The sequence below is a fragment of the Chrysoperla carnea genome, chromosome 1, assembly GCF_905475395.1.
Source record: "Chrysoperla carnea chromosome 1, inChrCarn1.1, whole genome shotgun sequence".
In the NCBI taxonomy this organism is placed as follows: Eukaryota; Metazoa; Arthropoda; class Insecta; order Neuroptera; family Chrysopidae; genus Chrysoperla; species Chrysoperla carnea.
In genome coordinates this window covers 81206521-81223900 of record NC_058337.1, presented here as the reverse complement: position 1 = coordinate 81223900, position 17380 = coordinate 81206521, and the positions used below count along the sequence as shown (strand labels likewise).

At 28.9% G+C, this 17380-nt stretch overlaps 1 protein-coding gene across 2 annotated transcripts in view; it reads right to left on the bottom strand.

The window, feature by feature from the left end:
* Positions 1-3883: 3883 nt before the first annotated feature.
* The window catches only part of LOC123305693 (G protein-coupled receptor kinase 2), a 35961-nt gene continuing 22464 nt past the window's right edge, over positions 3884-17380 (bottom strand). Inside the window, exons 3-8 of one of the 2 annotated variants that reach the window (XM_044887480.1) lie at positions 12687-13189; positions 7470-7917; positions 6397-6749; positions 6063-6326; positions 5898-6004; positions 3884-4649 (exon numbers count right to left, since the gene is read on the bottom strand). In XM_044887480.1, the coding sequence (XP_044743415.1) occupies positions 5930-6004; positions 6063-6326; positions 6397-6749; positions 7470-7917; positions 12687-13189 (1643 nt within the window). In that variant the 3' untranslated portion in view covers positions 3884-4649; positions 5898-5929. The remainder of the gene's footprint in view (positions 4650-5897; positions 6005-6062; positions 6327-6396; positions 6750-7469; positions 7918-12686; positions 13190-17380) is intronic. The other variant, XM_044887481.1, reaches the window with a different exon arrangement.

Below are 17380 nucleotides of genomic sequence, written 5' to 3'. Positions count from 1 at the left end.
TCTTTATAAATACCACAACATAATGTAAGTATCAATAAAAAATATTCCACCAGTTAATAAATATAATTTGGGGGAAATTTAGAAGGAACTACATTTAGTACAATGTTTCCTAACAAGGAGAAAAACAGTTCAATTTCATAATTTATATACCTATGGTACAATAATTTTTGACATATTGTTGTGTTTTAAAAGTTTTTGGATGTCGTTATATTACAAAATAATGGGCCCGATCATATTTTTTATGCCTCACAAAAATTATTTATTGGTTTAAAGACATATTAAATTAGAAAAAGTTTGGTTCGTACATTCAAGCACAGAAAAAAGTAACGAAAAATATTATAATTAGTTAGATATGTTTAACAATGCTTATTTAAAAATTTTTCGTGGAGAGGCTTGCCCATTTCCTAATTTCTTTCAAAGAATGCAGTATACACTAAAATAATAGAGATAAGAAAATCATACACACGATTCACTAAAAATTGCGTAGAAATGTGACATTCATAAATACCAAACTGGATAATACCAAGCACCACCAAATAAAAAAAAAAAAAATCAAAACTTGGACAAATGCAAAGCTACATAATCCAGTTAATCACCATTTGTTCTTCTCCATTCTGGTCTCCACAGTCCAATTTTTATAAATCTATAGTTGAAATAACGAAACCTATAGATGACTTATGTCGTTAATTTAAAAAATGGCTACAGAAATACATAATTATATTAGATTGTGAAATATTTATTGAGTATTTTTTATATGATACAACTTCTGTTCTTTTTTGAGCGGCATTAAAATATGTTCTCTTAAAATCTGAAACTTAATAGGCTATAGTTTGGCACGGAGATTAATGTACGCGTTGAAAAGTGGCAAGATAAACTGAAAAACAATGGAATACAAAAATTGAAGTGAATAAAATTAATCCGGAGTTAATATTCGAAAATGTGCTACGTATATATTGTTTAAAATTATATAATGTACTTTATCACAGCGAAAACTGAAGAACCTAAAATTATCATTATTTTATAAAAATATAAAGAAGATATTCATTTAAAAATGCTTAGTTAATATTAAAACAAGCACGTGGTTAAAAAAATAACACAACAAATTTATTCTTGTCTAAAAGTTTGATCTTCTAAGCTAGCCTGTGATTAGATTCATAATGACTAGTATATTATATCACTCTTGAAGTAATATACATATTGCCCTAGATGTATTTCAATGAAATATTTTTCCCATGACAGAGCATAGATAAAAGCATAACCGGAATTTCTAATAAATTAAAGGCTTAAGCTTTCCGGAGGAATACATCGCGGGTTTTTACAAATTTTTATTTTTTAATAATTAAATACAAAAAAAAAAATAATTTAACAATAAAATTACGCGTGTCGATAAAATTTTGAGATAAAAACAACTGGGGAATAAAAATATTTAGCTATAAGTACTTTAAAATTGAGCAAATTTTATATTTTAAAAAAAAAAAAAAGATGTGTGTAAGTTGTTTACCACATTATTATGTAAATTGAGAATTACTGTTCTTTTCATATTCAAAATAGATATTAAAATTTTATTTTTGTGTATACTGCATTTTACTTAGAGGGATATATAATTAAAAAATGTGAGTGTTTCTTTTCTTAGAATATCACACCCTGAAATTAAATTTCTTTAGTTAATTTAAATAATTCACGTTTGACATTTTTGTTTTATATTTAGCTGTAATTTTACCTTTTTTTTTAAATAATATATATTTTATTTTCTAGTTCACGGACTTTTCTAGTTAGTAGGACGTACGAAGCGAGTCATCTACCAGGCAGCAATTTTTACATTTTTTTTGCCCCTGTTACAACAATACTACCAGTATACAAACTTGATATTGAAAATACTAATAAAATCGTGGATTCAGGCAATCAAATTTATGTTACTTTTTATTACGAACCTAAACTGATTTTTTTAGACCTTTATACTTGCTTTATTAGTCAACGTTGCACAATATTACTTTAATAGCGATTGTTATATTTAACATATCATCACCTTTTTATATTTTCAATCGAGACTGCAACGTTTCAATGGATTACACACATTTCGTTTTTAATTTAAATAAATAGAAAGAAGTCGAACAATAACATAGTGCCCGGGAATACATTGCGCACCAGTGTAGATCAGACGGCGCGCGAGGGTGCACATATCGAGCGCGGCAATTTTTCAAAGTTACTTTTTGCTATAAAACCAAACTAACTCTTTTATATGGTTTATAAATAAGAAGTGGAAATATTATTAAAATATGAAATAAGGTATCACAGCAGTGGTAATAAGATTGTAATCACTGTGTAATTTTTCCATTTCTTTATCCTTGTAATTTGTACAAAATTTGAGAAATTTAATTTGTCAAGAGAAGAATTTATTTATTTTAAATTTGATTTTGATAAAGTACATATCTTTATTTTATATATTTTACTTTAATCCCTGTTCTTTTCATTACAATTATTAATTAAAAATTTAAACAAAATTTTGGACAAAAAGTATTCGCTATAAAATCAATAAAAATTATTTTTGTTTTAGTGATAATGTAGCATTTATATTGTTTTCATGTAGTCTTTTTTAAGATTTACTGTGTCCCAATAAAGATTTACTTTTAGCTAGTTTAAAAAAACATTATTTAAACCTTTTGAAGAGTTTCCGTGGACATAAAGTTAAATTTTTGTGCGATCCGATCTACAAAAGTTTAAGTACAAAAATACTGAGTCCTGAATTCACTAAATTCCCTTTTTTTAATACTTAAAAATCGTAATAAAATATATTTGTTGATCTGTTTCCTCAATTACATAATTTAAATTAACTAAAGAAATTTAATTTATTCAAAAAGCTTACAAATTAAAAAAAAAAAAATTGATTCAGTAAAAAGATTGTGCGAATTTTCAGATTTGTTTTGTTTTATTATTTATTTTTTTTTAAATTCTACTAATAAACACTAACGATTTTTTAAAATATTTTTGAAACATGTAAAATTTGTGCAAAATTTTTTGTAATTTTTAATTATTCGCAATTTTACGCGCACATCACACACAAGTTTCTCTTTCTGGAAGAACTAAAACACATATTTTATACCAAAGATTTGATTATCTACTTCATATTTATATTTTAAAATGTGTTGCAGAATTTTAAAACGATTGTTTTATTTTTACCCAACTATACAAATCGAGGCTTATTAATTATATGTGCGTAACGTTTTTGAGGTGTATAGAACTAGCCGACTTAGCAACAAAACACTTTCAAGAACGTTATAAATTTCATTAAATCGCCAAACATTGTGTAATTTTTTATCTTTATCAGAAAAATGATTTTGGATTTTTAAATACCAAAAGAACAAATAAACAATTATTAATTCTTATCAATAAATTGAAATTCAAAATTATTTCTCTAAATAAAAACATCGAATTTTGAGTATGTATTATGAATTTTCTTAGGCAAAATACAATTATTTTAAAACTACCTTCAACACATTTTATTTTATTTTCTTTCTAGTCTGATACGATGCAAGAAAAAATATATTTATAACACTTAGTTTTCAAAAAATCCTACATGACAAGATTTGGCCTATATTTATTTTTATAATCACAATGAATAGTTAAAATACAAAATAAAAAAAAAAAAAAATATCGATTCTTCTGCGATAAAAACAATTTTCTTTTCGTAAAATAAAATTTACAATTTTCTTAACAAATAATGATTTTTCTTGTTGTGCGTCAACTTAAATAATAATTTATTTTTCTACAAAATTTTATAGCATCATAAATTTACACGATATTTAAAATTAAAAAAAAAATTGACGTTTACACCAATCTCAAAAAGAAATGAACACAAAAGAATTAAAACGCTAAGAATTAAAATTTAGCTAAAATTTTAATTTTAGCTAAATTGTGAGGCAATTAATTAAAACGTAATATGTATCCTAAGTGCTTTCTTTTTCATTTTCAAATCACCAGCACAGAAAATTTCAAAAGCTAATTATAATGTAAAAAAGACATTAAATCCATTTATATTAATGTGGTAATTAAAATGAAAGCGCTTAGATTAAACATTACCTTTTCTTGCAAAAATTTCATATTTAGAATCCGATTTCCTAGAGATTATCTCACTCAATGATTTTGCGTAGCAATTGCAGCCCTAAATAAATCACATTACATTTTTTAGATTGTTTGCAATTAAGACTTTTTTGATTTAGTAGGTAATGTAAACGTATTTCGTTAGGCTGGAAAATTTAAAGCCTAACATTTAAAAAAACAAAATGTATATCAATATTTATACAAAAAAGTTTCTCATTCGAAATGAATGAGAATATATATTTTCTTATCTAATTAAGACATCGATTTTGATATCCAAAACGTGTCATCGTCAGTATCATATCCACAGATACATATCGTCATGAAAATTCCAACATGACAAAACATCAAAGACATTCGTTATTAGTTTTTTTATTTTGGTAACTATTTTGCTACGTCTAGTAAGGAATCCCTAAGATTGGTGTATGTGTATGAGTGCACATATATTTGTGTCATATTTCCTAGTCAGTCTTTCAAAATAATATACCAAGATGTCTTGCCGCTGTACATTAGTAGAGAGAATGTTGTGAAGAACGTTTTGGTTTGTTTCCTGACTAAACACAGAAAATGAATTTCATTATATTTTTACTTAGATAGGCGAAACCAAGAGCCAGGAATGCCAAATTTATGTCACACACTCGACTTCTTGCATAAGTAAATATCGACAAGGCAGGTAATTTTGACTTACAATACTGTGAATAAAATTAGAAACCGCGAAGGGTAAGCTTTGTTAATTAAGTTATTTTTTCGTTTTAAGAAGTTCAAGAAATGCATCATCATCAAGAAGTTTTTGACTTCAAAATACCAATGGTCACATTCGTTTAGAAAACGAAATAGATTGAATTTGATAGGAAAAAAAACGATGCGTCAAAATTCAGTCGGAATTTGAACTAATACAAAATTATCGTTAACTGCTTGGTAAATTTCTATAATTGTAAATCTTGAATATTGTTTTTAGAGTAATGTAGCGAATGATATTTTGTAGATGCAATAAATGCTTGAAACAACCAAATTTAAAACGAAAAGACAGCATAACTACAGCTCACTTGTTGGCATAAACAAATACAAGAAGTCACTCATACTAAAAAAAATGGTAGGTCTGACTCTTGATTTGCGAATGGTAAAGTTTGACCATAAATAAAAACCCATTTTTATTTCCCAAAAATATTATTTTTCAGGACTTATTCACGTTATTACTCTGATCGCAGTTCTCCTTTTTTTTTTTCTTCAAAACAGTGATGTTTAATTAATGTAAAAAAACATATGCAGACTAGGAAGTAGAGTGATATTATATGAAAAATGGAACTGAAATATACCACTTTTATTTAGTGTGAGGAATATATACAAAAAATGTTGCCATCCTCACGCTCTGAACGAATTGTTTTGAGTTCAAGCAGGCTATGAATCTTTTATAGAAATGTCAATAGATGTCATCCTCACGCTATGAACGAATTGTTATGAGTTCAAGCAGGCTATGAATCTTTTATAGAAATGTCAATAGGAATTAACATAATTTACTGAAGCAGGTGTTTAAGGTTAAGCACAATAAGAAATTCTTTCACATTACGTTCACTCGTTTTACTCTTTCAGCTTTTATTCAAGTAAATCTGAATCTCTAAAGATACCGGGGCTGAATCAGGTGCTTAAGGATAATAATCTAACTGCAAAACCTTGCAGTCTCCTCTTTACTCGAAATTTTATTTAAAAAGATTAGCGGAACTAAAAATTACTTCTAAGTCAGAATCACTTCTTAAACTTTATCCACTCTCTTTACATTTTAAACGATGGAAAAATTTACTTACTTTAATTATAATTTTCGAAATGAATTATTCTATCAGCTTTCTATGATTGTGGCAGGAAGTAAATGATCGGCCACCGGTATAGGTCGGGTACGGTCGGGTTGTTTCTTCTAGAACAAATCTTATAGTCAATCTTCTTAAAAATAAAATTTAATAACTGAATCATACCTTCCGCCTGAAAGGAAAACATCCACGATCTTCAGGACTTGGTGTTGCTGTAATCATTAAATCAGGAGTCGGTGTATCACCCGGACCAAACACATTCAATTGTTTATAACAATCAGTCTCAATCATTTCAGTTTGCCATGGTATAGATACACAACCGGTACTAAAACGACTATAGAATGTAGCATCTGTTGCATCTAAATTCACACCTTTCACCGTTGAGAATTGTTCAATATCAAGTACATCTTTTGCATATACTGCATGTGGCTATAAATGGAACATTGAAGTTTGTAAATTTGAAAACAACAACTAATTCTTAATGAATTTTTAAACTTACATCAGGAACAAATGGAGCTTCAATCATACCAGCTTCTAATCTTCGCCAATTAATACAATGAAAAAATGCATCTTGTTTGACAATCCCAGCACCCATCCGTCCAGATTTACCACCTAGACGATTCGCTGGTGATTTGGCTAATAATTGTTGGCATAATGCTTTGGCTTCTTCACTAAATTTATTTGAATACTTTTCTGGTTCAGATTTGACACGTCGATCAACTTCTTCACGTTTAACTTTCTCTTTTCTTGCACGAAATGGAGCTTGTCCTTCGATCATTTCGTATAATAAACACCCAAAACTAAACCAATCTGGTGAAAATGTATATTTTTCATTGTCAATAACTTCTGGAGCTGAAAAATGTTCATAAAAATTTTAATTAACACAATTATTAAGTCAAAACCTTTATTTTTCAATGATTATTTGTAAATTAAATAAGAATTATTTATCATTTTCAACTTTTTGGCTGGATATACTATCAGCAGGATAAAATCAACTAATCGTATATAGTAGAAACTATCAACTAAACGACAGAGAGAAAAAACTGAATTTCTAACCTCAAGAAGTTTCTTTTAAGCTAAACAGGACTACTAACCTGTCCTACAACCTTGGCTAACCTTGGCTAACGTCCCCTATTAGTTGTTCAATTCGATTTTTAAAGAATTGCTTTGAAAGAAAGCCAATAAACCAAAATAGTTTTTCTGATACATCTCGCTGAAAATTTTTAATGTCAAAAAGATCACTAGAACTTAGTTAAGAAACCATACGAATACGGAATAAAATTATTTATGCTCTGTTCGAATATGTTTAGCTTCCCAATTTACCCTCAAAACTCTAACCCTTCAAGTAGAAAATTCGAAATTTGAAAGTTTTGTCCGTATCTAGATAAAAACATAAAACAATGAAGAATTCCAGTGAATGTTTACTTATCTCACTTTTAGAAAAATTACATATATTACATGGGGTGTCGCCATCACAAGATCGCAAGGGCCAAAAAGCCTTTTTTAGCAAGAGTGAGATAAGTAAACATTTACCAGAATTCCAATCAACTACAAGTATTTATGTGTACTTACCCATGTAACCAACAGTTCCAACTCGTCCACGAACAGTTTCACCCTCAGGTATTTCGACAGCTAAGCCTAAATCTGAGATACGTACGTGTCCGGCGTCATCCAACAAAATATTCTCTGGTTTACAGTCTCTATAAACAATGCCTTGCTGATGTAAATGCTCCAGACCACATACCACTTCAGCGGCATAAAATCGTGCTCGACATAGCTCTAGACCAGGTTCGCCTCCCATATTATAAATGTGAAATTTTAAATCTCCACCATTCATTATAGTTAATACTAAACATAGTGCATCTTTTGTTTCATACGCATACGCTAAATTCACTACGAAACGTGAATTGATTTTTTGTAAAATTTGTTTTTCAATTAAGACCATTGCTTCGCCTTTTCGTTTTTTTATACGTTTTTTTTCTAATTTTTTACATGCATACATTTTACCAGTGGCTCGAACCTGCAATTATAAAAAAAGTAATTTAATAAATCTGCAGTGAGCAGCTATAATGTATATACACAAAAAACCGTCTTATATAAAACAGCTATCATTATTAAAACGACAAAAAATTGTACTAATGGCGTACTAAACAGCAAAATTTTGGAAAGTTTCTTCTGTAATTTATTACATGGTTAAAAAAAATTAATTTATATCCATCCATCCATATTATCACAAAATTGTTGTCTCCCTTTCAGTTTGTTCGAGCATTAAAACCAAAATTAGAAGCAAAACTAATACACCGATTTTAAAGAGGTTTATTTAGTTTACTAGATTATAATCATACTACTTATAGCTGAAATAAATTTTTTTGAAAACGCGTTTGATTAAACTTAAAAACTGGTATATTTATAATAACGGAGGTTTCTCAATTAAACCACAATTTCTCAAAATCCATATTCATAAGAAATCATACTTTCACTTATACAATTCAAATGTCTAAACTACGTTGCGAAAATGCGAATGTAGCGCGCTCCCAGGGTAAAATCCGAAGGGAGGCTGCACTGACGTAAAGTGAGGGGTGTGTAAAATGAGGGCAAAAGTGAGGAAGGAGTGATAGACATCGCATGATGACATTTGTTCATTAAGTTACCTTTGTACAACGAAGCTTCTACATAACGGCTAGTTCCATGTAAACTATACAACTTAGTAGAAGGGAGTGGTAAAAAGGTGTACTCACGCTGTAAAACTATAATCCGCTTTGTTCTAGAAATCATTGAATACAAAATTGCGGATTATAGAAGTAAAACGTAAATTATTTCTTAATTTTTAGTTCTTTCAATTTTCCTTCATTTCTTTTTATATGCTTATAAAAAAAATTAAATAGCTAAAGAAATCCAACTACGTTAAAAAATAATTTTGCATTTTCCAGGAAATCAAAAGATATATATATATTTTTAATTTTGTATATAAATTATAAAGAAAAGCTAAATGAAGTCTATTTTTTCTACAATTAAATATTAAACATTGTAAGCCGTGATAAATCCGGCTACACGGATAGTTTAATAGCTAATTGTTAATCGGGCTGCAAAGTGATAAATTATTTGAACATAGTTTTTTTAGTTATTTAAAATTTATAATTATAGTTATATTTAAATTTAGTCATTCTTGTTTAGTTTTTAAAAATTTTTGTTGTCATCTTTATTGCCCTCAGGATGTTAATTGCATATAATAACTTAAATCAGTAAAGACTATTGGGCTACACAATAAAAGAACATCGTGGAAAATATGGGGTCGTAGAAGGCGCAATATTTATGTTTTTAGGAATTAACTTATCCTTTGTTACTCGATTGTCTTCAGGTTTCTAACGCTACCTCATTTATTAATCAGTTTAGGTGTTTGTGCTCCACAGCGTAACAAACGTGAAAGTTATTATGGCGGATCACATCCACAATATCCTTTTTTTGGCAATTAACCTGTTGTTTTTGTGAATTCATGTATTCTATGATATTTAAAGTGTATCTCCGTTTCTATCGGAACCGCATTTGTTGAAATAAATTCGAGTTTTTGGGCTTCATAATGATATAACGAAAATGGAATATTGCTAAATATATTAAATTCCAAATGTATGCTAAATTAATTTAAGCATATATTTGGATTCTCCGTGAAAAAGGCTTCCTATAGATATAGATCGATCATTATAGCAAGTGGAATGGGCGTTTTATCAAATAAAAATCAACCAAGATTGTGTTCCGTTTTGCTTCTATAAAATTTCTCGTACATTTTATGAAGAAAAGTAGAAGAATTGGTGTTCCATAAAAACAGACTGAAAGTACAATTTATAAAGAAGAAAATTAAGTTGCAAAAAGTGATTTTTGCACAGGGTCTCATTTTGTAATGCCTAGGACTTTTGTATAAGACTTTTCTTCATAAAATGTTTAAGAAATTTTATAGAAGCAAAATACCTTTTCCGGCCCTTCAGCGACTCATAAAAAAATGCGGAAAAATTATAAGAAACATGTCAGCCATAGTGGTTAATTTTGTAACGTCACTTATGGTAGATTACCCTAAATTAACAATAAGTTCAATCAGTTGTTCTTGACGATCAAACAACTGAAAGCAGCTAGACATGTGAAAGGCATATCCCTTTTTTATTTATTAATTTTAATAAATGAAATGTGATGACTTAGGGAACCTTACTGAAAATAAACTAGCACTTAGAAGAGTAATTCATTACGTGGAAAACATCAGAAGTGTCACAAACCGGATAGCGTCACTATCACTAGGCATAGCGTTTAAAATAGAAATTAACGATGGTATTTACGTTACTAGCTAGTAAATTATTAATACAAATTGGTAGTAAAAATCATAAAATTTAGGGCACCACATACGAAATAAATCAAGCTAAAAACAAATCACCTGAAATCATATAATGTTAATTTAGAATCAAATATAAATTTTTCAAAACCACGTTTATTTAAAATAAAATTCGATAAACTAATGTAACTAACAAACCAACTGACTGACTAATGTTTTCTTTCTTCAGACAGAGTGATTTTAAATCATTGATCCAATAAAATATTGTTAACAAAATTATTTGTATTATGAATACAAGAAACATTTTTTACTATATGTTTAATTTCCCTTATAGTTGGGTAAATCTATCGGATTTTGATAATAGCTTCGTAAAATTTTGGGAAATGGTAAATTTTTTAAAAATAGGTTTCTTTCGTTGTAAAAAACAGAGAAAAGGAGTTTTTCGATTTGGAACGATCCTCACGACCTTCTGCAGTCGGTTTTTATCTCTACATTGTTTTATTTTTTGGTGACGTTTTGGTGGCAAAATTTTTTAACGAGTAGTTTTCGAGCTTCGGGCTATATAAATATAATATATATCTCATTTTAATGTGGGTTAGAAAAAGTTTCACAGAAAGCCATTTTCCTATCTAATATTGCGGGGTCCTTTATGGGATTTATTTCCATTAAATTAAATCACTATATTAATGTAATATTTGATACCACGTAATTAATGTAATAAATTTTACGTGTACAATTAATTTCATTTCATTCGTTTAAAATTACTCTATACTCGTTGTGGTGCGGTGTAAATGTTATGAAATTTTACATGCTAATTTTAGTTACATTTAGACAATAAATTTATTTTTCACATCACACAATTTAAACAGTGCATGAACATTAAAATTAATGTGTTTATTTTAAATCAATCTTAACTACTAAAAATATTTATTTAAAAAATAAAAATTTTATTTAACAGAAAATACTTCTAAAACACATTAAAATTATGACTCATCGTATCAGACAATATGAATTTAAGGCCTAAAAGGAATATTTATTTTACAAAAAATTGAAAGAATTAATTTTTACTGTTGAAGTTGATTAGATAATAGAAACCTCTTCGGGGTTGCCACAAAAAATATTTAAAAATTACCAGTTAATAATCGATTTTCCAGTAAAATATGTTATACTTTTTAGTAAGGTAAATCTGCCGGATTTTGATAATTAATTCGTATAATTTTGGGAGAGGGTTAATTTTTTAAAAATAGGTTTCTTTCGTTGTAAAAAACAGAGAAAAGGAGTTTTCTGAATCCGGAACGTTTCGCACGACCTTTTGCACGCTGTTTTGGGACACTTTATATCCACATTGCTTCCTTTAGTGACGTTTTCTTGAATTTCTCTACTTCTATTGATCGGATTGAGGCGAATAAAAGAAATTAAGAAATTGTTTATGATTTTTTTTTTTTTTTTGTTTTGTAATGTTTCGGTTCATGATCATAAGTTATATCTATTTCCAGAATTTCAATTCAATTCTTTCATTTTTCGAAAAAGTTACCAGAGAAAGTTGAAAATATGAAATTACAACTGCTTTATTGCGATTTTGAGGGTATTTTGTTCAGGGTTAGATAGCAGGCAAGGTCGATGCAAAAATTCATAACAAACAATTCTCTTTTTTATTCGCCTCAATCCGATCAATAGAAGTAGAGATATTCAAGAAAACGTCACCAAAGAAAACAATGTAGAGATACATTGTCCTAAAAGCAAGTTTAAGTACCATGGCGCCAGTTTTGTGCAGTACGGGTGAGTACAGGTAAGAATATGTATGTCACACCTCTTGGTATCTCACCCTTGCACCAGCAAATATATACGGCGTTGCTGGTTACTAACTCTGCATAAGTATTCGAAGTGAATAACATAAATGCCGTACAGAAATGAACACGTAGGGCTTCGGAAATTGACGGAAGATCAAAAGTTTTTTTTAACTACCGGTACCGAATTTACCCAATTTATTTCTGTACGGCATTTATGTAATTCGCATCAAATACCTATGCAGAGCTAGTATCCAACAACGCCGTACATATTTGCTGGCGCAGGGGTGAGATAACAAGGGTAACATCCATATTCTCATCTGTACTCACCTGTACATTGCAAAACTAACGCCATGGTGCTTAAACTTACTTTTACAAATAGGAGCTTCTTTTTCAATATGATTCCTGATGGGTCATTTCATCCGAAAAATTTCAGCAACGGCCTGTCGTCTATATCTACTAGTTTTGGACGGTATAAAATAGATCACATGTTCTATGGTTTTTATTTGTTTAAACCATAGAAATAGAAAAATATACCCTCTTCCATCGCCATTTAAGTTCTACCTATAGTTTCTTGGAGTCGGGAATTGTAATGCGATAGTATTTGGACACCCTTGCCATATTTGGTACGCCTTTATGTACGAAATAATACAGAATGTAAAGGTAAAAAAGATAATTCAAACTCACCTGGCATGCACAAACTTCGCCAAAACCACCTTTCCCAAGCACGCGATACATACGAAATGTTTTGTACGTAACAGGTTGTGCCTCTAACCACTTCCATTGTAAATAACGTAAAAAGTATATCGAGTTCTCGAATTCTTTAAATGGTTCATCTGATAAATACTCTTTAATTGCTGATGCAATCGGCGCAAATAAATCTTTATTACACAAATTAATACTTCCACTGCCGTTCGATTGTTGCTCTAATAATTTATTTGCATTCTGCTGTAAAATGTCTGTATTTAAATTACCTAATTTTATAATATCACTATTTTCATCAGAAAAATATTTTTCTTTAATAATTTTTGCTAGATCACCACGTTTTTCATTTGATTCTAATTCATATTGTTCCACTGAATCCAAAAAGCACAAACAATAATAATATCGCGGACGACGCATTTCACAAAATTGTCGAAACAGCAACCTTCCGATTGGTTGCTGGTCAACAACATATTCATATCTTACATCTGTAACAAAAAAAAAAAGGAATTAATGGAAAATATCATACATTCTATAACAGATTTCCTCCCGCCGGGAAATTGTAGTAACAAAATAATATTTTACAATAGCTATACCTATCATGTAATATGTGCTGCATATTGAACAACGTAAAAAAAATTATAAATAAATGAAAAAATTTCCTTTGGTTTTAACTTCAAATTATCCCACAGTTTATACAACTTTTCTAAAACATTTTGTATTAGCTTACAGAAATTTCGGATTCATTCATTGCAAATTGTTTGGAGGATGTACGAGAGGCTTTATACTAGTAATTTTAGGAATACAATTTTGTCAAAAATTCTATTTTCAATTTTAATGATGAATTTGACTAAAAGTAAAAACAAAAATTTTTTATTTCTAGCTTAGTTTTCGAAATATTGAAGATTTGTAATTTTGGTTTAAGACGGTTCTATACATATTTTTCAATGGCGTGAAATCATTATTTGATTGGCGTGAAACTTTATAATTTTTTTAAGACTCCTCTTAAATATTCATTGGTGGAAAAAAATATTTATAAAGAAAAGCGATTTTCCAGAAAAGAATGGTAAAAGTTGCGTTTGAATTTCAAGCACTAACATTATACCCTTTACTCTATCGATTTGAAATTTGGATATGTTATTGGTACTCATATGCTATCTGCCCTGGTTACTTCTATTTTTCGAAAATCCTGTTAATATCAAAATCGGGTACATTTGTTGACTGGTCGAATAGTTTTTGAGATACGGACTAAAATCGATTCAAATATTACGATATCTCAGAAACTTTGCATTCAATCATTAAATTAACCTGATTTTTATCCTTTTTGGATCAAAATTACCCCATCCAACCAGTTTCATCAAATTCCAAAACAACATTTTCTTTCCGATTTTCTCGATTTTTTCAAAATGGTACCCCTTAAAAAAAATTGCAAAATTTCGAAAAAAATTTTTATCTCTAATGTCGATAAAACTCAGTATATAAAGTAATTTTGATCCAAAAAGTACAAGAATCGGGGGCATTTGTTGACTGGTCGATTTGTTTTTGAGATACGGAATAAAATCGATCCAAATATTGCGATATCTCAGAAACTCTGCATCCAGTATAAATGAAGAGTCATAAATTAACAATCAATTTAATAAATAAAAAAATTATGTATAAGTAACCTTTGTGTAAGTCATTTACAGATTTTTTTTTAATATTCATATTATAAATCAAACATAAATAATATATTTATTTTAAGTGTTATTTTCAAATAATCATAAAGTTTATTTATAATAATTATTATTAAATCTGAAAATGAAATTATTAATATCGTTCTTTTTTTCTAGTATTTAATTATAATTATAACTTATTAATAATAAAAAGGTCAATTTGATAATTAAATTAGCATTTCATTAAGAAATAAATTTCAATATCTCTCTATCACAATATTGTTTCATATACATATGAACAGGGTGGGCCACAGCTTAAGCTCGCATTTATGATTCTATTCAGATATCAATCAATTATAAAATTCAAATATCTCTATAGACAAGTGAATTTTCAAAATTTAAAAAACCCCCGACAAATGCGATTTATTCCTTGTAAACCGATTTTTGGAAACTTAGCTATAAAATATTTTGTTTTTGTTGGGCGTATAGAGTAATGTGTTCAACCATAATTTTATTCTCATTGTTTGTTTCAAGTCTTCCGCCAAATTTCTAATATCTGTTTCATGGTGACTGATATCGACTGATATGAGACTTGATAAACATATTATATTACCATCATTATTCTATGCATATATGTAATATGCAAGGTATACTAAGTTTAGTCCCAAGTTTGTAACGCTTAAAAATATTGATGCTACCAACAAAATTTTGGTATAGGTGTTCATAAAATCACCTAATTAGTCCATTTCCGGTTGTCCGTCCGTCCGTCTGTGGACACGATAACTCAAAAACGAAAAAAGATATGAAGCTGAAATTTTACAGCGTACTCAGGACGTAAAAAGCGAGGTCGAGTTCGTAAATGAGCAACATAGGTCAATTGGGTCTTGACCTATGGGTCCGAAGGACCCATCTTGTAAACCGTTAGAGATAGAACAAAAGTTTAAATGTAAAAAATGTTCCTTATCAAAAAATAAACAACTTTTGTTTGAAACATTTTTTTGTAAATATCACTGTTTACCCGGGAGGGCGCAAATTAGGCGTAAATTGTATAGTATGTATTACATAAATTGTATATGTATGTGCAATGTGATAGAGTAATCATCACTGTTTATGCATGGTATTTGAACAATTAACTCAGTCAATTGTTTGTTTTCACTTGTTTTTTTCTAGTATCGACTCAATGCGACAACTAGAAACACTGGGTTCCAGAAGATTTCGTTCGAAAAGTTGCAGGAATAAAAAAGCAGTAGAATTACTGAAATATAGAGGCTGGAACGCTCTCTAGCCTGCTGGCAGCGAGGAGATAGAGAAGAAAATGACGGGTATACATGTCTTTCTCCTACAGCCTGGTTTGAAAGTGACTGACTATACATACAGTTGTATGATTATATAGATATGTAACTGAAGAGTTAGAAAGAAACACTTATACACGCCCGAATCATTTTGCACCGTCCTCGCTTACCGCTCGTTCGGCGCTATAGGCAGTGAGCGTTCCAACCTCTCTATATTCCAGTGAGTAGAATTTAATTTTTGTCCTTTTAACATAGAAAATACTTAAATTCAAAAAAGTTAAAAAAATATCGAATACTAGTGCGAGGCGTGTGGCCTAACGCAACTAATATTTGATTTCGTGGCAGCCTTAGACGCGAGCGTCTTAAAATAAATGAAAAATTTATAATACAAAAAATTGATTTTGAGAATTTAAATTTTTATTTGAAAAATTGATTGATAATAATTTGATAGATTAGTAACATTAAAAAAGCTTGAAATGTATCGCAAAAAACGGGACAACCTAACGCGCTGAGAGCTTAAATTGTAATAAATCACTTTGTACTAATCTTTCAATAACTTTCCAGTAGTTTTTGCAAAATTTTAATTAAGCATAATACAGTATTTAAAAAAAAGAAACAACATTTACAAATTATATTATTAACTCAAAAAGTTTTTAAAAGGATAAAAAGTGGTAGATCAATCGCTAAAACATATAATCTGGCAACCCTGTGAACATTATAATAAAAAATGGTACGAAAAAGCCTATAATTAAAAAAAAAAAATTTTATAGATGGTTATGAAAGTAATTTAATAACATTTATATATATTTTTATTAATTAATATTTTTTACCTTTACTTATGAAATATTATTTATTACCATAATACTATTAGAGTAATGGTTCTGTACCTTTTTTTAAGTAAAAATAACATGACTTTTTTATTGAGAAAATTTTTAGAAAATATTTCAATTTTTTCAGACAAGAAAATAAAATAAAATTTGTCGAAGCTATTTAAAGAATTTTCGTGGAAATTAGATTAGAGATTAACTATTTGACTTAAATAAAAAAAATAATGATAAAGGTTTTAGGTCAAATTGAAGACGTCATTGCGTTCGAAAAATTATTGTGAAAACAATAAGTTGTCAATGTATTTATTTTCAAAGGTCTCAAATTATAACATTTGAGACCTTGATCGCTAGCCGTGAAATGCATATATACGTCACTCGATATGTTTAATCATCATTTTCAAATGCAGTCTAATTAATATGACGCATCTCCCGTTAATTGGGTCAAAGCGATTGCGTTTAAAAGTTATTGATGAAGACGCTAAAAGATACTGTGTATTATGTGGTAATTCTAATTTTTTAGGATTTTCCAGTTGCTATCAGATTGGAATAAATAGACATATGACAATACAAGACTTGTTATTAAACAAATTTTGCTCCTTGCCCGCAGCTTATATATCAGTGTATTGACGTATTCGCTCCGTGCGTGAGTTTCGTTTCCATAGTAACGATACACTATTTTAATTATAGAATTGTATGGATGATATCAGTGTATTGACGTATTCGCTCCGTGCGTGAGTTTCGTTTCCATAGTAACGATACACTACTTTAATTATAGAATTGTATAGATGCATATATAATTGTATGGATTGTATTTAAGACTTACATTGAAAATTAAATATTATTGTCTCACAAATTTAAATAAATAATTATGATAATTTACATTTGAAAAATAATATTTGTGTAATTTG